This window comes from Vulpes lagopus, chromosome 17 (genome assembly GCF_018345385.1).
Source record: "Vulpes lagopus strain Blue_001 chromosome 17, ASM1834538v1, whole genome shotgun sequence".
Classification (NCBI taxonomy): domain Eukaryota; kingdom Metazoa; phylum Chordata; class Mammalia; order Carnivora; family Canidae; genus Vulpes; species Vulpes lagopus.
Genome location: NC_054840.1, coordinates 22,034,092 through 22,050,438, shown reverse-complemented (window position 1 = coordinate 22,050,438; position 16,347 = coordinate 22,034,092). Strand labels below are relative to the sequence as shown.

The window sequence follows — 16,347 nt, the reverse complement described above, 5'->3', positions numbered from 1 at the left end:
AGACAGCTTCTAAAACTGACAATAAAATGTCTATCAGAAATCAAAATGCTCCTTCCTCACTCCTTACTTGAGCCCAGAAAACCATCTTCACCCAACCCCAGCCTACCTTGTTTTTCTGTCTTTTCTAGCTAATGCTTCCAGATTCCTCCTGTGATCCATCCCCCTGACTTCTTGGTACTTGATTGCTCACTGCTTCCTGGATATGAAAGGAGCTTTTTTCCCTTTGGTTCTTCCTTTTTCATTCCAGCTGGGATTGAATTTAGCTCCCTGCCAGCCCTAGCCTTGATTGACTTCCCGACCACTTCCATACACCTTTCAAGATATACCCACTGCATGACTCCTCTTCTAAGAGATCATTCCTAGCCCTGCACCCCTGAGATATGACCAAGTTGTCTCCTCTCCTAGCACAGCATTGACTAGCGCACAACATGAGCCCTCCAAGTCAGGGATTGTGTCTGGTTACTTTTGTGATCCCAAAACTTAGGATAGGCAAGGCAATAAACAGAGTTGATGTGTGTTGGTTTATGGATGAAAATGGAAAGAACACAGCTATATAACCATAAAATGTACCACATACCATATTTTTCCAGAGGTGGTAATGGGTTTATACTGATTTATTCCACTGTATCCTTGGATGGGTAACCAGAACTTCAGTCTTGGCATAGTGTTCCTTTGCATGCCTTACTGTTGTCTTCATCAGGGAGTCTGCAGTCGCCAACCAGCAACCAAGGCAAGCTATCTGTACTTACTCAATGGCGTAAAATCAGTACAAAGATGCACATGGGGGTTATAGAGCACTACCTTCTTACAAGTACTATAATAAAGATGTAGTTGTAGGATATATACAGAAACCAAAAACTAATAATCATAAGAGGCATCCCTTGCCAGATGGCATAGGTCTGGTGAGGGCTGGGGTACAAATACTCATTCCACAAAACAGCAACAAAAGTACATGAGCATGGGGCTCATCCTACGTTGAATGTCTACAAGAGTTCTCCTAAACTTCTTATTGTTTATTCCAGTAGACAAGTTTTATACATTTTTCAGACTTCTCTGTTTCCAGGTTTCTAGAAATCCAGCTTCCCTCTCTGTCTTCAGCTACGGGTCTGAAGTCCAGCTCTCATCCAGATGTTTGTGATGGTTGTGCCCTTTTGGCAAGGCGCTGGGGCCTCAATACCTGTCATGTATTAAGCCATATAAGCTTATTTAATTCTTCATTTCTTAGCCATCTGGGCTTCTATACAGGATTTCCACTAACCAGCTCTCAAGCCTTACAAAACTAAACATCTCATTAAGACTCAGTTTCCCTCCTGTAACTGTGGATAATTACAGTGCCTATTTTAGGAGTTGTTAGTAAGGGGAAATTATACATATTAGCTGGCAAAAGTCAGCATGTCCTTCCCTCTCAGCTTGGGGGTGCCAAAGTCCATGAAACATACACAGGATGGTTCCTGGTGGAAGGGAAGGTGTGGGAGATTATATTGCATCCAAGACAAGAATTTAATCCATCAACTTTCTGATTAAGCAGTTACTTTGTGCCAGGTACTGGGGAGATAGGTGAAAAACAACTGACGGTGGTGAGCAGACACACATGCAAACGGCAGTGACAACACAACATGACAAGTGCAGTAGCAGAGGCAGTCCCAGGGGGATGAGGCGCTAAGCTGCCTGGGGCTGTGAATAAAGGCTTCACACAGGAGCTAAGTCTCCAGCTGACATGGAAGAAAAGGTTCCTGAAAGCCAGATGGGGACAGGATTCACAGAGAGTGAACATCTCAGTTTGAGGAACATTGGCTTGGTCAGAGTGGCAAGATAACAGTGATGGAAAACTGAAGTTCTGGAATCAAAGACCCTGGATTTCAACCTCAGCACTGGGACCTACTAACGAGGGTGGCATGAACCAATGTCTTAGCCTCTCTGAGCCTCAACCATATTAAAGATGATACTAGTGCCTGCCTCAGAGGGTTGTTTTCAGAATTAAATGAGACAATGCACACAAAGCATTTAGCATAGCATCTCACACTCAGTAAATTATTATAATAACTGTTTATTGAGCTCCTTCTCAATAAATGTTGTATATTATTATTATCTGGAAAGTGAGGTGTGCCTGGCTAATGAGACTAAGTTTTGCCTGTTAGCAGAAAAGATCTCTGGAAGAGTTTAAGCAAGACAGTGAGCTGACCATATATGATTAATAGGAAATCACCCCTAGAGAGTGATAGAATATGAGGGAAGGCTAAAGGCTAAGTTATGATTATGAAGGAGGCTGAGAGTCAAGAAACACCAAATGATGAGTTTGGGCAGCAAGAAGTGGGAAGGAAGGAAAAGAGACCAGAGGTACTTGGGAAGAACAATCAATAGGACACATTGATCCATTTGTGCAGGGGAGGAGGTAGAGCAGTCAGAGAGGGTCAGGAGGTAATTCCCAGATTTCTGAGAAGAGAGAGAAGCGAGTTTGGATGGCAAAGTGATGAGGTCAGCCTTGGTCATGCTGGGGGAACTCCCAGTGATCAGGTCGATTGGTCTGTAGGCCTGGAGCTTGGTGGCAGTGCTCCTAGAGCTGCAAAGACTGGGAGTTCCCAGGCACGAGAACCTACTATGTGAGCAAGTACTCATTATCAAAGGTGAACAACAGGGATCCTCGAGGAGAACCCCAGCCTGTAAAGGATTGGCGAGAGGGGGAACATCACAACAGAAAGGAAGGAAACAAAAGGGGGACGATGAGGCACACGTGCTGCCATGGAATCTTCCAGGAGGAGTTACAGGATGCAGTAGCCAGAACAGGTGACATACAGGCAGAAAAGTAGCCAACTGTTTGGAAATAGAACATGAGGTGACAGTTTTAGGGACTTGGAAATAAGACTGCTATGAATTAAGGAGCAAATTAGAGTAGAGAAAAATATATTCATTTGAGAAACTTGGCTTTGAAGGAATTTTTTTAAAATATATGGTAATATTTAGAGGGGATGTGGAGTCAGAGAAGGGTCATTTTAGTTAAATATGAAAGACACAGATATTTTTAGATATTCAGACTGAGCTGATGGACCATATGTTGACCTTCTGGATTTTTCCCAGATCTCATCTCATACACTCCAGGCCTTCACATTTTCAGTGTCTTTTCCTCACTTCCATTTTCCATTTTCAGTGGCTTTTCCTTCCTCAACTCCAGGCCGCACATCAGAGGTTCCAGCTTTCCTAACCTACTTAAGGCCTGACCTTCCCCCGACACAATCTCAATAGTCTTCCCCTCTCCCCACAAACCACAAGTTTAATAACAGATACTTCTGGTGCCACTTGATCCCTATCCTGTCCCTTTATGTTCCCTTGAGAGTCCCAAGGTAGACCAAAGCAGGGGGCAAACAGAACTCTGGAGACCATATGAGTCACAGGCTCCTGAAGTTCAACTTCCCAGAAGCCACCACTTGTCTACAGCACCCAATGGGGCACACACTGCACAGGCCCAGTTGAACATTTTCTGTAGCTAACAGAGGTGAACACAACCTCACAAGCCCCCCAGTCCACAAATGCTCCTGTCTATTGTTCTGCCTATACCTCTAGTACACCCAACCAAAGAGAGGTAGATTGTTCCAGATTGCCTGGCTTTCTGCTCCTACAAGTGCAGAGGGGAATCCAGACAAGCCACCAAGACCCTCCCTCTCCACCCCCTCCTGCCCCCGCTAAAGCTGGAAAAGCCTGCACATGCAGTGGAAGGTGGGACACTGTGTCCAAATCAGCTCACTTCTGGAAACATAGCTAGCTGGACGCACCAGCCTCGAACCCCATCTTCAGTTCTCAGGGACCACTTGGGATAGATGCTCTAAAGGTGGGCTATGGAAAGTTGTGAATGTCAGGGAACAATTAGGAGTGTGAGTAGGAGGGTTTCTGTTTCCTATTCCAGACAATAATAAACACAAGGTCATCTCACACCAAACCATGAGTCAAACTACTCAAGTCATAGCTATGCCTAAGGGAATGGGCACAGCAAATGCATTTCCCCTAATGGGCCAGTCTCATGGACTGGGAGAAGAAGATGCTGGAAGACAGGTACTGTCTGCCTCTACAACTTATGCTTCCCCTTGGTCATCACCTCCCCTCAATGGAGACACATAGCCCCACTGTCACATGAAAGATCCACATCCATAGATCTGTCTAATAGGCCCCTTCCCTCACCATCCCCAGGAACAAGAAAGGCCATAGAATCAGCTGCAAAGGTATTTCCATTCAGAATGGCTGAGGAACATCTCCCTGCATCATGTGTGGTCATAGCTCACACATTCCTTTAAAACACAGGAATGTATTCTCCAAGCCCCATACACACACACACACACACACACACACACACACACACAGAAAGAGAGAGAGAGGGAGAGAGAGAGAGAGAGAAAAACAACAGAGATTGAGAGAAAGTGCCATCATCTTGCAGCGAATTTTAACAGGTTCTCCTTCCTAGGAAATAAATTCCAATCAACTGACTGCCAGAAACAGAGGTTACAGATTCATTTGTGTATCTCTAACACACCACATCCCTACCTGCCTCTGCCCCCAGAAAGCTTCATGCTTTAAACCTGTGTCCCCCTCTTATTTTTATGAGTCTGCATCCATTTAAGTGCGAATTTCAAGCCCTAGACTAGCGCTGTCCAGTGGAAATTTCCACGATGATGTTCTATATCTATGCAGCACAACATGGTATCCACTAGCCACGCGTGGCTACTGAGCACTCGCTATGTGGCTTGCACAACCGAGGGACCGAATTTTCGATTTTATTTTAATTAAATTAAATTTCAATCCGCATAGAGCTAGTGACTACCAAATTCGACAGTGCAGCTCTAGCACCGAAGTAAAAACCTGAAACTTTCAGAATGGGGGGAGCACACTCTCCAGGAGAGGAACTGAAAACCAAGAGGCAGTGAGTACTGATGGATAGGGTGGGACCACCGCCCGCTCCCAGGGGAACCACGGCAGGTCAGAGGCACCTGAAGACCACCTTGAGCTGAGGCCAGGGCTCGACAGGACCTACCAGGGTCCTAATGTGGGGCGGGAGATGGACATGAAGCCAAAGGAAGGGTCGCAATGGAGGTGGAGAAAGGGGAGGAGAAGCTACCTCCCCCCCCCCCCCCGGTTTTCCTGCTACCACCAAGCCTACGTCCTCCTTAGATCCTCCCTGTAAATTTTAATGGAAAGACCATTAAGTATCCCCCGCAGCGAAGCCCCCATTCTGCAGAGGGATAACGGAGGCCCAGACAGAGCCGTGCAGAGCACAGCACAGGTGGATCTGCGGAGGGATCGCCCCAGACCCCCCCCCCCCGCAGCCCGGGAGCGCCCCCTACAGGAGCGCAGAGCCGCGGAAGGAGAGCTGCAGGTAGACCAGGAGGAGGCAGACGGAGGCCCCGACCAGGCACCAGCGAAGGGAGAGGAAGCTGTAGCCCGCAGCGTCCCGGGCGCTTGGCCTGGAGGCCCCTGAGATGGCGTAGGCCGAGGCCTCGTCTTCCAGCAGCTTCTCGCTGGGCTTCCAGTGCGCGATGCCCTCCTGGCAGGCCTCGCAGAACTCGGGGCGGTGCGGGCCCGCGTCCGGGCGGCCGGCCACGTGGATGCGGTACTGGCCGCCGTCCTCCTCGTAGCACTGCTCGCGCAGGCTGGTGATGAGGTTGTCCACCAGGCCCTCGATGTTCTCCTCCAGCATGCTCGACTCGTCCAGCCGCGCCGTGCCGCACTCGTGGCACAGCTGCTTGAACACGCGCATGCGCACCGAGCCCGCCCGCTGCGCGCGGTCCAGGTACATGTGGAAGAGGATGACCACGTGGGCCGACTGCCAGGTGTGCCAGCACCAGGAGCAGTGGAACCTGCGGGAGGGGAGGATGGAGATGCTCGGCCTCCGTCCCAGCAGGGGATGGCCAGCCTGCCCTGGAGGAGGAGCCCGGGAAGGAAGGGCCCTGTGTACCTGTGCCTGGAGGTCAAGGCTGCCCGGTCGCTGTCCCCTGGGTTTCTTAGCGCTCCGCAGGCTCTGCCTCCTTCCCGTGCGCTCCCCTGGGCCTGGAGCAGTGTCCTCAGGAGGCTGGCACTGGAACCATCTGGCTTCTAGCACTCTCTCCAGGCTGCCTCGTGCACACTTTCCTGGGGCCGCAGCTCCCCCTAAGCCTAGTGCACTCAGAACATGCACCTGTATGCTTCCCAGGGCTCACTCCCCCAATCTGGGCCTTATTTTTCATCTGTGGATGCAGGGTGATGAGGTCCCATAAGGCTCTTTTCACTCACACCTCCCCTGCCTCTACAGGTCTCACTGATGCATCCTGCCTGCCCTGGGGAGAAAAGGAGATGCCTCTAACTACTGGGCACAGACCAGAAGGTGTGCAAGCACTGGGTGGGGGAACAAGAATTATTCATCGAATAACTGTCAAGAATCCATCATATGAGGGCACCTGGGTGGCTCAGTGGTTGAGCATCTGCCTTTGGCTCAGGTCATGATCCCGGAGTCTTGGGATCAAGTCTCACATCAGGCTCCTTGCAGGGAGCTTGCTTCTCTGCCCACCCCACCCCCCCATGTCTCTGCCTCTCTCTGTGTCTCTAATGAATAAATAAATAAAATCTAAATTAAAAAAAAAAAAGACTCCATCGGATGGACTGGTGGTTGGGTGATGGGCCAACAGGGAGAGGACTGGGGAGTCTGGTCCTTATACCTTCACAAAGAATACTCTGTTACTCCTTGATAAGTCATCCCTAGACCCCAGTCTAACCATGCAATAGAGACTGGAAAAGTGGCTCCTAGTCTGCATCCTCCCCCATGCATACATGCACACTTACATACACACAGGCCGCACTTTAGACTAGTCAGCCTGCTAGAGTCCCAGCCTTAAGGATAGTGGAAAGAAGTGGTCTGAGACTCAAGTAGCCCAGGTCACTCCCTCAGCCCCCACCCAGTGCTTGCACACCTTCAGTGATGGAGCACTCATTACCTTCAGGACAGTTCCTTCCATCCTGAGAGGAACCTCTTCCAGGACCCTGTTATAACAGCTTTACAATCGAGGGTCTACTGGGCCCAGTCTGCCCTCACTGCTGACTCTCTCTGGGTCCCCAGTAGCATGGCCTAAACAATCTCTGATGAGGAACTCGATTCAGTCCAACAGACACCACCTAGCACCTACTTTATGCCAAGCACACACAGTCCAGGCTGTGGGGTAGAGAGGAAGCCAAACCTGCCCCTGAGGCCTGGATCCCACAGGCAACATTAGCACAGAACAGTAGCCAGCACAGTGCAAGTCAGGGTTGGCCAGGAGAGCAGCCTGATTGGTCCTAAGTCAGAAGGGGGTCCCCACTCATGTAAGACTAGAGTTGTGGGGCACTAGGATTGATGCATCCTATGACTTACAGGGACAGTGAGCCTGTGCACAGGAAAAACACAAGAGCAGCCATTCTGAAGGCCTGCCTGAAGCCAGCTGGGGGTCACAGGTCACCAGCCAGGAGTAGGACCAGCTGAGACCTGAGGCAAGGAGCAGCCACAAGCCTGTGGAGCTCAGCCCCTAAACCCCTGGGCCCAGTTCCTAGCGCTTTGAACTCCTCTCAACAGCCAGCTCAGAAGCTTCGTGTTTTCTGTCCCCTCCTTCTACAGCTTTTTAATAAAGCCAATCCAGAGTTCTTTCCTCACCCTCAAGCTAGACTTCAGATCTTAAATTTCAGAAGAGCAGACCTAGTGCAAGGGGACCTTAAGGATCTTCTAATTAACCTTTCATTTTATTGAGATGAAACAGAAGAAGAGAGAAAGAGAGTCATCCATGTATACAAAGCTAGCCAGAGACAGAGCCAGGACCCAGCACCTAACAGATGCACAATAATGTCTCTTGAATTGATCCGAATTGAAATAAACCAACCAGGGTCTACCTCTCTGTCTTTTGTCCCAAATACAAGTTCACTCTAATATTCACACGTCCTAGAACAAGAGTACAAACATAAGCTCCCCACCCCCAGCCTGCCTCCTATTGCCACCCTCAGCAGCTGGCTCCACCATACAAATATGCATGAATCACCCAGTCTGTGTGTCCAAGGCCTGCGTGTCCACACCCCTAGAGCACAGCCACCTGTTGGCCTCCCTGGGGACCTAGGGACTCAGTAGACTTAGGAAGAGGCCTGCACAGGCCCTGAAGATGAGTTTGAGGCAGCTGGGCAGGGAATTCAGTGGTCCTGACCCCAAATCACAGTCTAGAAGGAGAGGCATGTGGCTTCATATAGATATGACCCCTTACACTCAAGGACACTTTGCACCATGGAAGTCATGAGGTTCCTATAAAGTACAAGATGTTGGGCTTTAAGAACCTAAGGGGAAATCATGCCCAAAGCTAAGTCTTTTTGTCACAGACCGTAGACAATAGAGCCGGAAGTGATCATCTAAGGCCAGCTTCCTGGTTTTGCAAGATGTGAAAACTGAGGCCCAGGAAGGGAAAGGACTTGCACAAGTTCATAGAATTAGTTAGCTGCCAAGGCAGTTTCCAGAACATAGCAGATGGACAATAAATGTTTTTGTATTCAGATCAAATGGGACTGAGTTGACTAAACAGACCTAGGACCAGAGCACAGGCTCTAACCCTAAGCTAAAATTTTTCTCAGTGGACCTCATGGCCTCCTCCCCTCAGTCCCTTACGAGGGTTATGAAAATGTGAAAACATCTGAAGTGTCAGAGATTGTAGGGACATTATAGCTCTTTGTTTATTGTAGAAAACCAAGACCCAAAGACAGAGCACAACTTGTGAAGATCACCCAGGGAGCCAGTGGTACAGCTGGGATTAGAACCCATATCTCTTTGACCCACTTGGAAGTTCCTTCTCTGCCCCCTAACTTGAGCGACCCCAGGACCAGGCTCTCGGTATATCTTTGACTCCCCTTGGGAGATGTCCCCAAGGCTGCCTGTAGTCCTCTCCCCCCTGGGCTGCTTACCTGCCTGAGGCATGTTGCTCCAGATACTGCTTCCAGCCAGGGGCCAGCTCATTGGGCTTGAGGTTGGGGTCTATGATGAGTTCCCAGCTGTCAGCTGGCTTTGCCACCTCCATCTTCTCATAGAAAACTTTCTTCCACTCACAAGTGGTCAGGCTGGTACACATGGTCTTGCTGTCAGTGATGGAAGTTTGAATTCACCCTGAATGAGTACACAGAAAGAGCCCAGGATGCAGAGCAGCTCAGTCTCTGTGATCTGAAAATCCTCATCAACAGGACCAGGAAGAAATAGGACCCAGTAATATCCTTTGTCACCCTGGAACCTGTTACCATGGCAGCTGGGCAGAAGCCAAGAGCCAGGCCTGGGGAGGACGGAAGTCCCAAGAGAGAGTTCTAGGGCCCAGAGCTAGGCTTGGGAGGCAGGGCTGGGTAGTGACACTGAGTGGAAAGAGCAGGCAGGGAGGCTCAGGCCCAGATCACACCCACCCAGGCCTTCAGGGGTCTCCACCCTCCTGCTTCAACTACTGCTTCACCCTACTGCTCTTCTAGGCATTTTGCACTTTGTGTGCTATGGTTACTATGACACCCTAGGGAGCCAAGGAGAAACGAGGTCTGAGGAAATGCAGAGCCTGCAGCTCACGCACCCCCTGATGTGTGGGGACCATCATTCACTATGTGCCAAGCACCAACTGTTTGACTTGTGTGCTGGCCAAGGTGGGAATTAGAGCCTCATCCAAGACTCAGATCCAGCCCTTCCGAAACCAAGCTCATTTTTTCATTTATCGCAGTACTACTGAGCTCCTAGCAAGTAGAAATTGAGATAGAAATGAGATGCCCTTTGCTCAGAAAGATCTCAAGCCAGTCGTGAGATAAAATGCAATCTAATACCCTGCACGATGATGATGTTTCAGATTCCTAGAGTCATAGAACTGTTAGAGATGGCATTTGGTTCCTGGTCCCAGGCCACACCAAAGAAGCTGCAGGAGGAACAAGTTTGTTCTGTGCTGCACTGTCTCAGCTACTGCTGAGAGAGGCCAGGAATGGGGTACCCATGGCTCCCTGATGCCCAATACTTTAGAGACTCCAAATTTGCATAATTCTGATGAAGGTATAGATGTGGGAGGGAGACAATATTGGCAAGGAAAGGACCCGGTGGTTTGGCAATTTGTCCTGGTTCTGCAGCATATCTATTCAGCCTCAGAGCCCAGTGGTTTCCCTCAGTGGACTTCTATCTTCCCGCCTGCACAGGGGAGGCTGGCTGGATAATATCTAGGGCCTCTTCTAGTCATGATAGGCTTATGATGCCATTACCCAGAAACCAGATCCCTGGAAAGGTGGAGGCACACAGAAGGAACAGCATGCAGCATGGAAAAGGTTGCTGGGAACTGGAAGAGAATTTTCAGTGTTGAGGTCCAGTCTTGGCACTTGACTCCAAGTGGTTTTTGCATGGGATAAGGTCGAGGATGATACCTCTGCCTCATCTCTTAGAATGGGGACATGCTCTCCACTAGCTTTGTGCCAAAGACTTCAGAAAGGACAAAACTACTTCCTAGAGCCCTTGTTCTAGAGTCCCAGAAGTAACTCGTCTTAGAAACATGATTTCTTCTTTGACTTCTTTATCTCTTAACATTGAATTAAGACACCTGAAGCTCAGAAATGAGAAATTACTCAGCCAAGGCCTCAGGACTGGGCTGCTCACATCTCCCTGGTGTCAGCTACCAGCCTAGGAGAGATGGGGGACACATGGGTTCCCAGGAATTGAATGAATTGAGGAGATAATGGCCCAGGCTGGAGCCACGTGCCAGGAATGAATCAGAGAAATATTGTATCATTGTTCCCAAAACAAATGACAGAGAGAAGAAAACCAAAAAGATAGAGGGTGCAAATTGTCAGGGTTTATCTGTTTGTTTCTACCCAAATGATGCAATCCCCTTAGGCCTAACATCAGGTTTAATTTAGAGTGGGAGCCCTCTAAGCAGAGACCAATGTAATTCATCTTTCTGTGCAATAGCCTTGTTTTCTCAAGAAAAAACATGTGCTTACAATACAACCAATGAACAAAGTTACTACCTCAATTTTCTGCAATGGCACTGGGTTGCTCCAGAAGCCACAAATTAAGAGCTCACTAATGTAAAAATGTGTGCAGCTGTGGCCATATCACATACTGACAGTTTCATTATACATCGCTGCTGTCTTTAATCTAGATAATTTTTTAATAAAGGAAATTTTATTCTTTTATAAAGTAAATTACTATGCACCTGTATTCTATAAAGTCAGTAAAGGGGAGAGGGATAAAAGAACGAGTCTCTTCTCCAATTTGGAATATGGGTTAATAAATATTAATAAATACTTTTGTAATGTGTTCATTACTGAAATGTTACTTATTTGAATAATACAGGAGATGACAATGTGAAGTATAGAATATGAAGGTAATAAAGAGCTGGGAAGGTAAGTAGGTATCACTTGAAGGCTTTTGGAAATTGCATGTAGCCCTTACCCCACAAATTTCAGTACACAGTCTTGCAGGGGGATATACCCCCTCTACCCACTCCAGGCCCAGAAAGAAGCCCTGTCATTGTCATCCATTATTACTGATGGGAATATGTTGTTCCAGAGGTATTTAAGGGCCAAAGAAGAAAAAAACAGTTAAATAAAACTGACTTAGTGGTTTGAAATATTTCTTAACTAAGACACAAATTCAGAGAAAATTCAAGCTATGTCTGGTCTTCCCCTATCAATTCAAAGATCCATGGAAGGTGCTACAAGACAAATCGAAGATTCCCAGAGGATCTTTATCAATGGTGGTTAGGAAGGTCTCTCCATCCTCAGGATGTAGCACGTGGAGGGCAGCATGGCCCAAACTCTACTCTGAGCGGGTATTGACTCTGAATCTCGGAACATTCACACAATCAGAACAGCTCTCTGTGAATATAGTGAAACTACTTTCAGGAAATATTTCATGTTTCTCTTTATCAGTTGGTAGCAACCAGGACAACTGCTGTCAGGCTAGATCCTTTTCCTATTGGAATTCAAAGGTCCAAGTTCTATAGGCCATGCTTCAGACACTCCAAAGTCTGTATTACAAGTAGCCATATCTGGGATCCCTGGGTGGCGCAGCGGTTTAGCGCCTGCCTTTGGCCCCGGGGCGCAATCCTGAAGACCCGGGATTGAATCCCACGTCGGGCTCCCGGTGCATGGAGCCTGCTTCTCCCTCTGCCTGTGTCTCTGCCTCTCTCTCTCTCACTGTGTGCCTATCATAAATAAAAAAAAAAAATTAAGACAAGTAGCCATATCTACTGTCACTTTTTTCAAGATCTTATCCTAGACAAAAATTTTGTGAAGAATTGTCACACTATGTAAGGTAAGTATGTAAGTAAAAAGAGTGCTCCCTGCTAGGAAAAAAAAAGAAGAAGAAGATAGGGGTTGATTAAGTGAGTCAGTGGCTCAGGAAGAAAGAACACAGAATTCTCTGCTGAAGATGTTGAAGGCCTCCATCAGAGTTCCCTAGCTATACTCAGAGCACCTGCTAGTCTCTGATGAGCTGAGGCTCAATACATACACACATAAATAACCATAGCTCCTCTCTGGGACTTTCCCAGGCATCATGACAGAGTGATAAAGGAAGTGGAGAAGCTTATGTTAGTTCTTAAAGCTCCAACCTAGAATGACATCCATCACTTTGCCTCACATTCCACTGGCCAAAGCAAGTGACACAGCCAAGCCTGCAATGGTGCAGGGAAATATATCTTGCCAAAGGTGGAGTGGTGTTGGGAGGTTTAGGGAGTGGCCCTGAATATTATGAACAACAATAAAATCCATCACAGCACCCACCTGAAACAATGGAGCTGAACAGGTTCTAGGGTGCAGGGCTGTTATATATATGATATATATTTTTTAAAAACCAAGAACGTGATTGTCACTATGTCAAGATAGTAGTTAGCTCTGTGCAAAAGGGGAGAGGTGATTGTAATAGGGAATTATTATATATTGTGGATGGAAGGATTTCCAGGGGGCTGGCAAAGATTTCTCTGACAGGAGTGTGTGTTATGCAAGTTTTCAGTGCATAATTATTCTTTCAATTGTATGTATCTGTTTTTTGTGCTCTTCTGTATATATGATCTATTATACAATTTAAAAGAAAATAGATACCACCCCTGCATCTCCCCTTTGATCAGATTGTCCCAAGGTATCGGCATCTAGCAATGACTTGATGGCATCTGAACATTTTCATTTAGATGGTCATAGATCATAAAACTGGAAAAGGCCTAGGGAAACCATCATGTCCCTACCCTGAGAAAGGTATTAGGTAGATGAGCAAAGGAAGGTCAAAGAAAGAAATTAGGAGAGACAGTATCTAGCAATAGTAAGCTCTCAGTAAGTGTCCCAGGATTTTGAATGCATTTCTTTTATAACACCCACCACAAAAATCATTACATTCCCTCCACAAGACCGTCTTACTCATCTTTTATGTTTTCTCTGGTGAATACCGAAACCTCAAATTCATAGTAGGTGCTCAGGTAAAGCCTTGTTTAATGAATGAATAGAGGCGAGATTTACTGTGTATATCTTTTACAATGAAGGCTGACTGTGAACTCTAAAAACACAAGAATCATATAATAAGTCTCCACAGACCCCATAGCATATGGATTGGTGTTGTGAATTTCATGCAGTTCATAGCAACAAAGATTTATTTAATATCCATGATGTGCTAGGATGAACACTAGTGCAGCGAGGGACACATTAATACATGCTCTGCCCATAGGATACCCCTCAAATGCTGGGACGTAAGGGAAATTCCAACACTCCTAGCTTCTTGGAATTAGGTTTACAGTCATATATCTAGCCTAGAATATTATGTTTTCTGGCACTCTAATCTCAACATAATGCCCGTTATCAAGAAGAAGGGAAAACGTTACATCTACCCAAACTTACCCTCAAGGAGGATATCTAATTATTAAATAGACTTCTTACTTCATTCAGACATATCAGACACATCAGGCACCATTTTAAGAAATATCAGAGACCATAATCTGTATGCTAGGGCTGCAGACCAGTCATGCAGTCATGTGCTGGGTGATGCTATTTATTCATAAACCACTTAAGGAGATGAGCTTGAAAAGATATAATTCAATAAGTTATAAGTTCAAACTGGTTTCCAATGGAGTTTTAACAGTATTGCAAAAGTGTTTTTATCCCAACTGTAATTTCAGCATTTTCTTATAAAATGATGCTGTAAATTACTTAATGTAATATAAATAATTGTTTTGTCTCTCAACCAAAAGTTCATTAGCACTAGATCCTACTATTAGCACTGACTGTAAAAGCATTAGATAATTAATAATTAGATTATATCATTAATTTTTTGTATGTCCCACTGATTATGTACACTCAAATCACTTTATTTCAAGTGAAAAATAATAAAGTATTTATGCCTTGGTGATTTAATCACTTGTCTGATATATTGGATGCTTTAGTTTTATTTATAACTATTTATTGAGTACATGCTATGCTTCCATCCTTTTCTAGGTGTGGGGATAACATGGTGCAAAAAAGGTAGAAATCCCTTCCTTCGTGGTGCTACATTCTACTGAGAGAGATAAACAATAAAATAATACTATGGTGGATGCTTATAGGACAGAGGTTTGTTTTGTTTTGTTTAGAAATCAACAGAAGAGGGAAATCCAGAATGTGTGGATGGAGGAGGATTACAGTTTAGACAGTGTGAGAAGAAAAAATGTCAAATGGAAGCCACGTTTGAGAAAAGCATGAAAGAGATGAGAAGGGGAATCCTGACAATAGGAGCAAAGGCATTCCAGGCAGGGCCAACAGCAAGTGCAAAGTTCATGTGCTTGTTTCGTGAGGCCCCTGGAACAAATTACCACAGTCTTCATGGCTTAAAATAACAAAAATTTATTGCCTCACAGCTCTGGAGGCCAAAAGTATAAAATCAGTATCACTGGGCTATAGCCAAGGTACAGGGCTACACTCCCTCCAGAAGTCCTAGAGAAAAATGGCTCCTTGGCTTGTAGTCTCATCACTCCAATGTTCCAGGCCAGCATCCTGGAATCTCTCTCTGGTCTGTCTTCACATTGTCTTCCCTGTGTGTTGTAGAATTGCTCTCTGCCTCCCTCCTACATTATGTGATTGCATTTTGGGCCCACCCAGGTTATCCAGGAAAATCTCCCAGTCTCAAGGTTCTTAACTTAATCACATTTGCAAAGACCTTTTTGCTATGTAACGTAACATCCACAGGTTCCAGGGATAGGGTGTGACTACCTTCAGGGGCCACGTTTCAGCACAGTACAGCCCCTCAGTGGGAGAGCACCTGTGTGTCCAGGGAACAGTGAGAAGGCCAGTGTGGCACACTGGTTTGCTCACAAGCCAGTGTAGGAGTAGGAGAGATGGACCACTGCACACAGGGCAAAAGCCAGACCACATCTGGCCTTCTAGGCCCTTCATGAGAGTTGGTAAGAAGGTTTGGAGCAGCAGAGCAAGGTGATGTAACTTAAAATTTTTATAGAATCACCCATGAGCCAATTTAGGAGTAGATTGTAAGAGACAAGCAAGGACACAGGGGAAGAAATTAGGAAGATTTTTCAGTATAAGAGAAGACAGTCACAGCCAGAGTGACAGAGTGGTGTGGTCGGATACTGATGATGGCCAGATTCTACACACATTTTAATGGGATGGTACTAAAAGACTGAATGTGGAGTATGTGAGAGAGAGGAAAGAGTCAGGGACAACCCCTAAGTGTTTGACATGAGACCTGAGGGGCCATTACGGAGGGAGGAAGGAGGAGGAGCAGGTTTGTAGGAAGATCAAGAGCATGGTTTGGAAGATGTTAAAATCTGAGAAATCCAAGCTGATATGTCAAGTTGATATTCACATGTAGTTTGTTTGATTGATCGTACTATACAGAATACTGAAGTTCTGTAAAATTTCAGAATTTTAACTTGTACTTCTTATATGGCAATTGCTTCCAGTTATTGATTTTTAGTTGGTCACAGCATTCATTTAGTGGGGGGTAAGGAAAGATGCTCAGAAAACGCAGTGTCTCCCCATAGTGATGTCCAAGAGCCCTTCCCACTTGTCTGTAATGACTCAGTAGACTGAGACATTCAAGGTTTAGCTATGGGAATCCTTGCTGCATAAACCCCACCTGTGGCGGGGGTCGTTCACTGTCTGGTTCACTGTCTACGATGGACAAAGACCTTCTAGCACTGCTACTGAGAATCTTGGCAGATGTGGCACCCAGGTCTCTTGGTTTCAAACTTGGGGCAAGCCACCAACAATGTTATAGGCCAAAGAAAATGCAAGACATGTTCTCGAAGCACCCCTTTTCAGATATGTCCAGTTCGGCCTCAACTTTACAAAATCCTTTCTAATCTTGTCTTACTATGAAAGGTTTTACATTATCGTTCCTCCTTT

At 46.3% G+C, this 16,347-nt stretch overlaps 1 protein-coding gene across 1 annotated transcript; it reads right to left on the bottom strand.

The window, feature by feature from the left end:
• Positions 1-5,323: 5,323 nt before the first annotated feature.
• Positions 5,324-9,189, bottom strand: RTP2 (receptor transporter protein 2). Its single transcript, XM_041731493.1, has 2 exons — positions 8,923-9,189; positions 5,324-5,840 (listed from the first exon to the last, which is right to left on the bottom strand). Exons 1-2 carry the CDS (start codon positions 9,084-9,086, stop codon positions 5,324-5,326), a joined length of 681 nt encoding a protein of 226 aa, XP_041587427.1. The 5' UTR covers positions 9,087-9,189.
• Positions 9,190-16,347: the final 7,158 nt, after the last annotated feature.

Bases quoted from the DNA above. Each gene is read 5' to 3' on its own strand.
- RTP2 (XM_041731493.1), bottom strand. From the start codon at position 9,086: ATGTGTACCAGCCTGACCACTTGTGAGTGGAAGAAAGTTTTCTATGAG. The intron at 5,841-8,922 runs GTAAGCAGCCCA...CCCCTCCCGCAG, and splicing joins GAGCAACATGCCTCAGGCAG to GTTCCACTGCTCCTGGTGCT.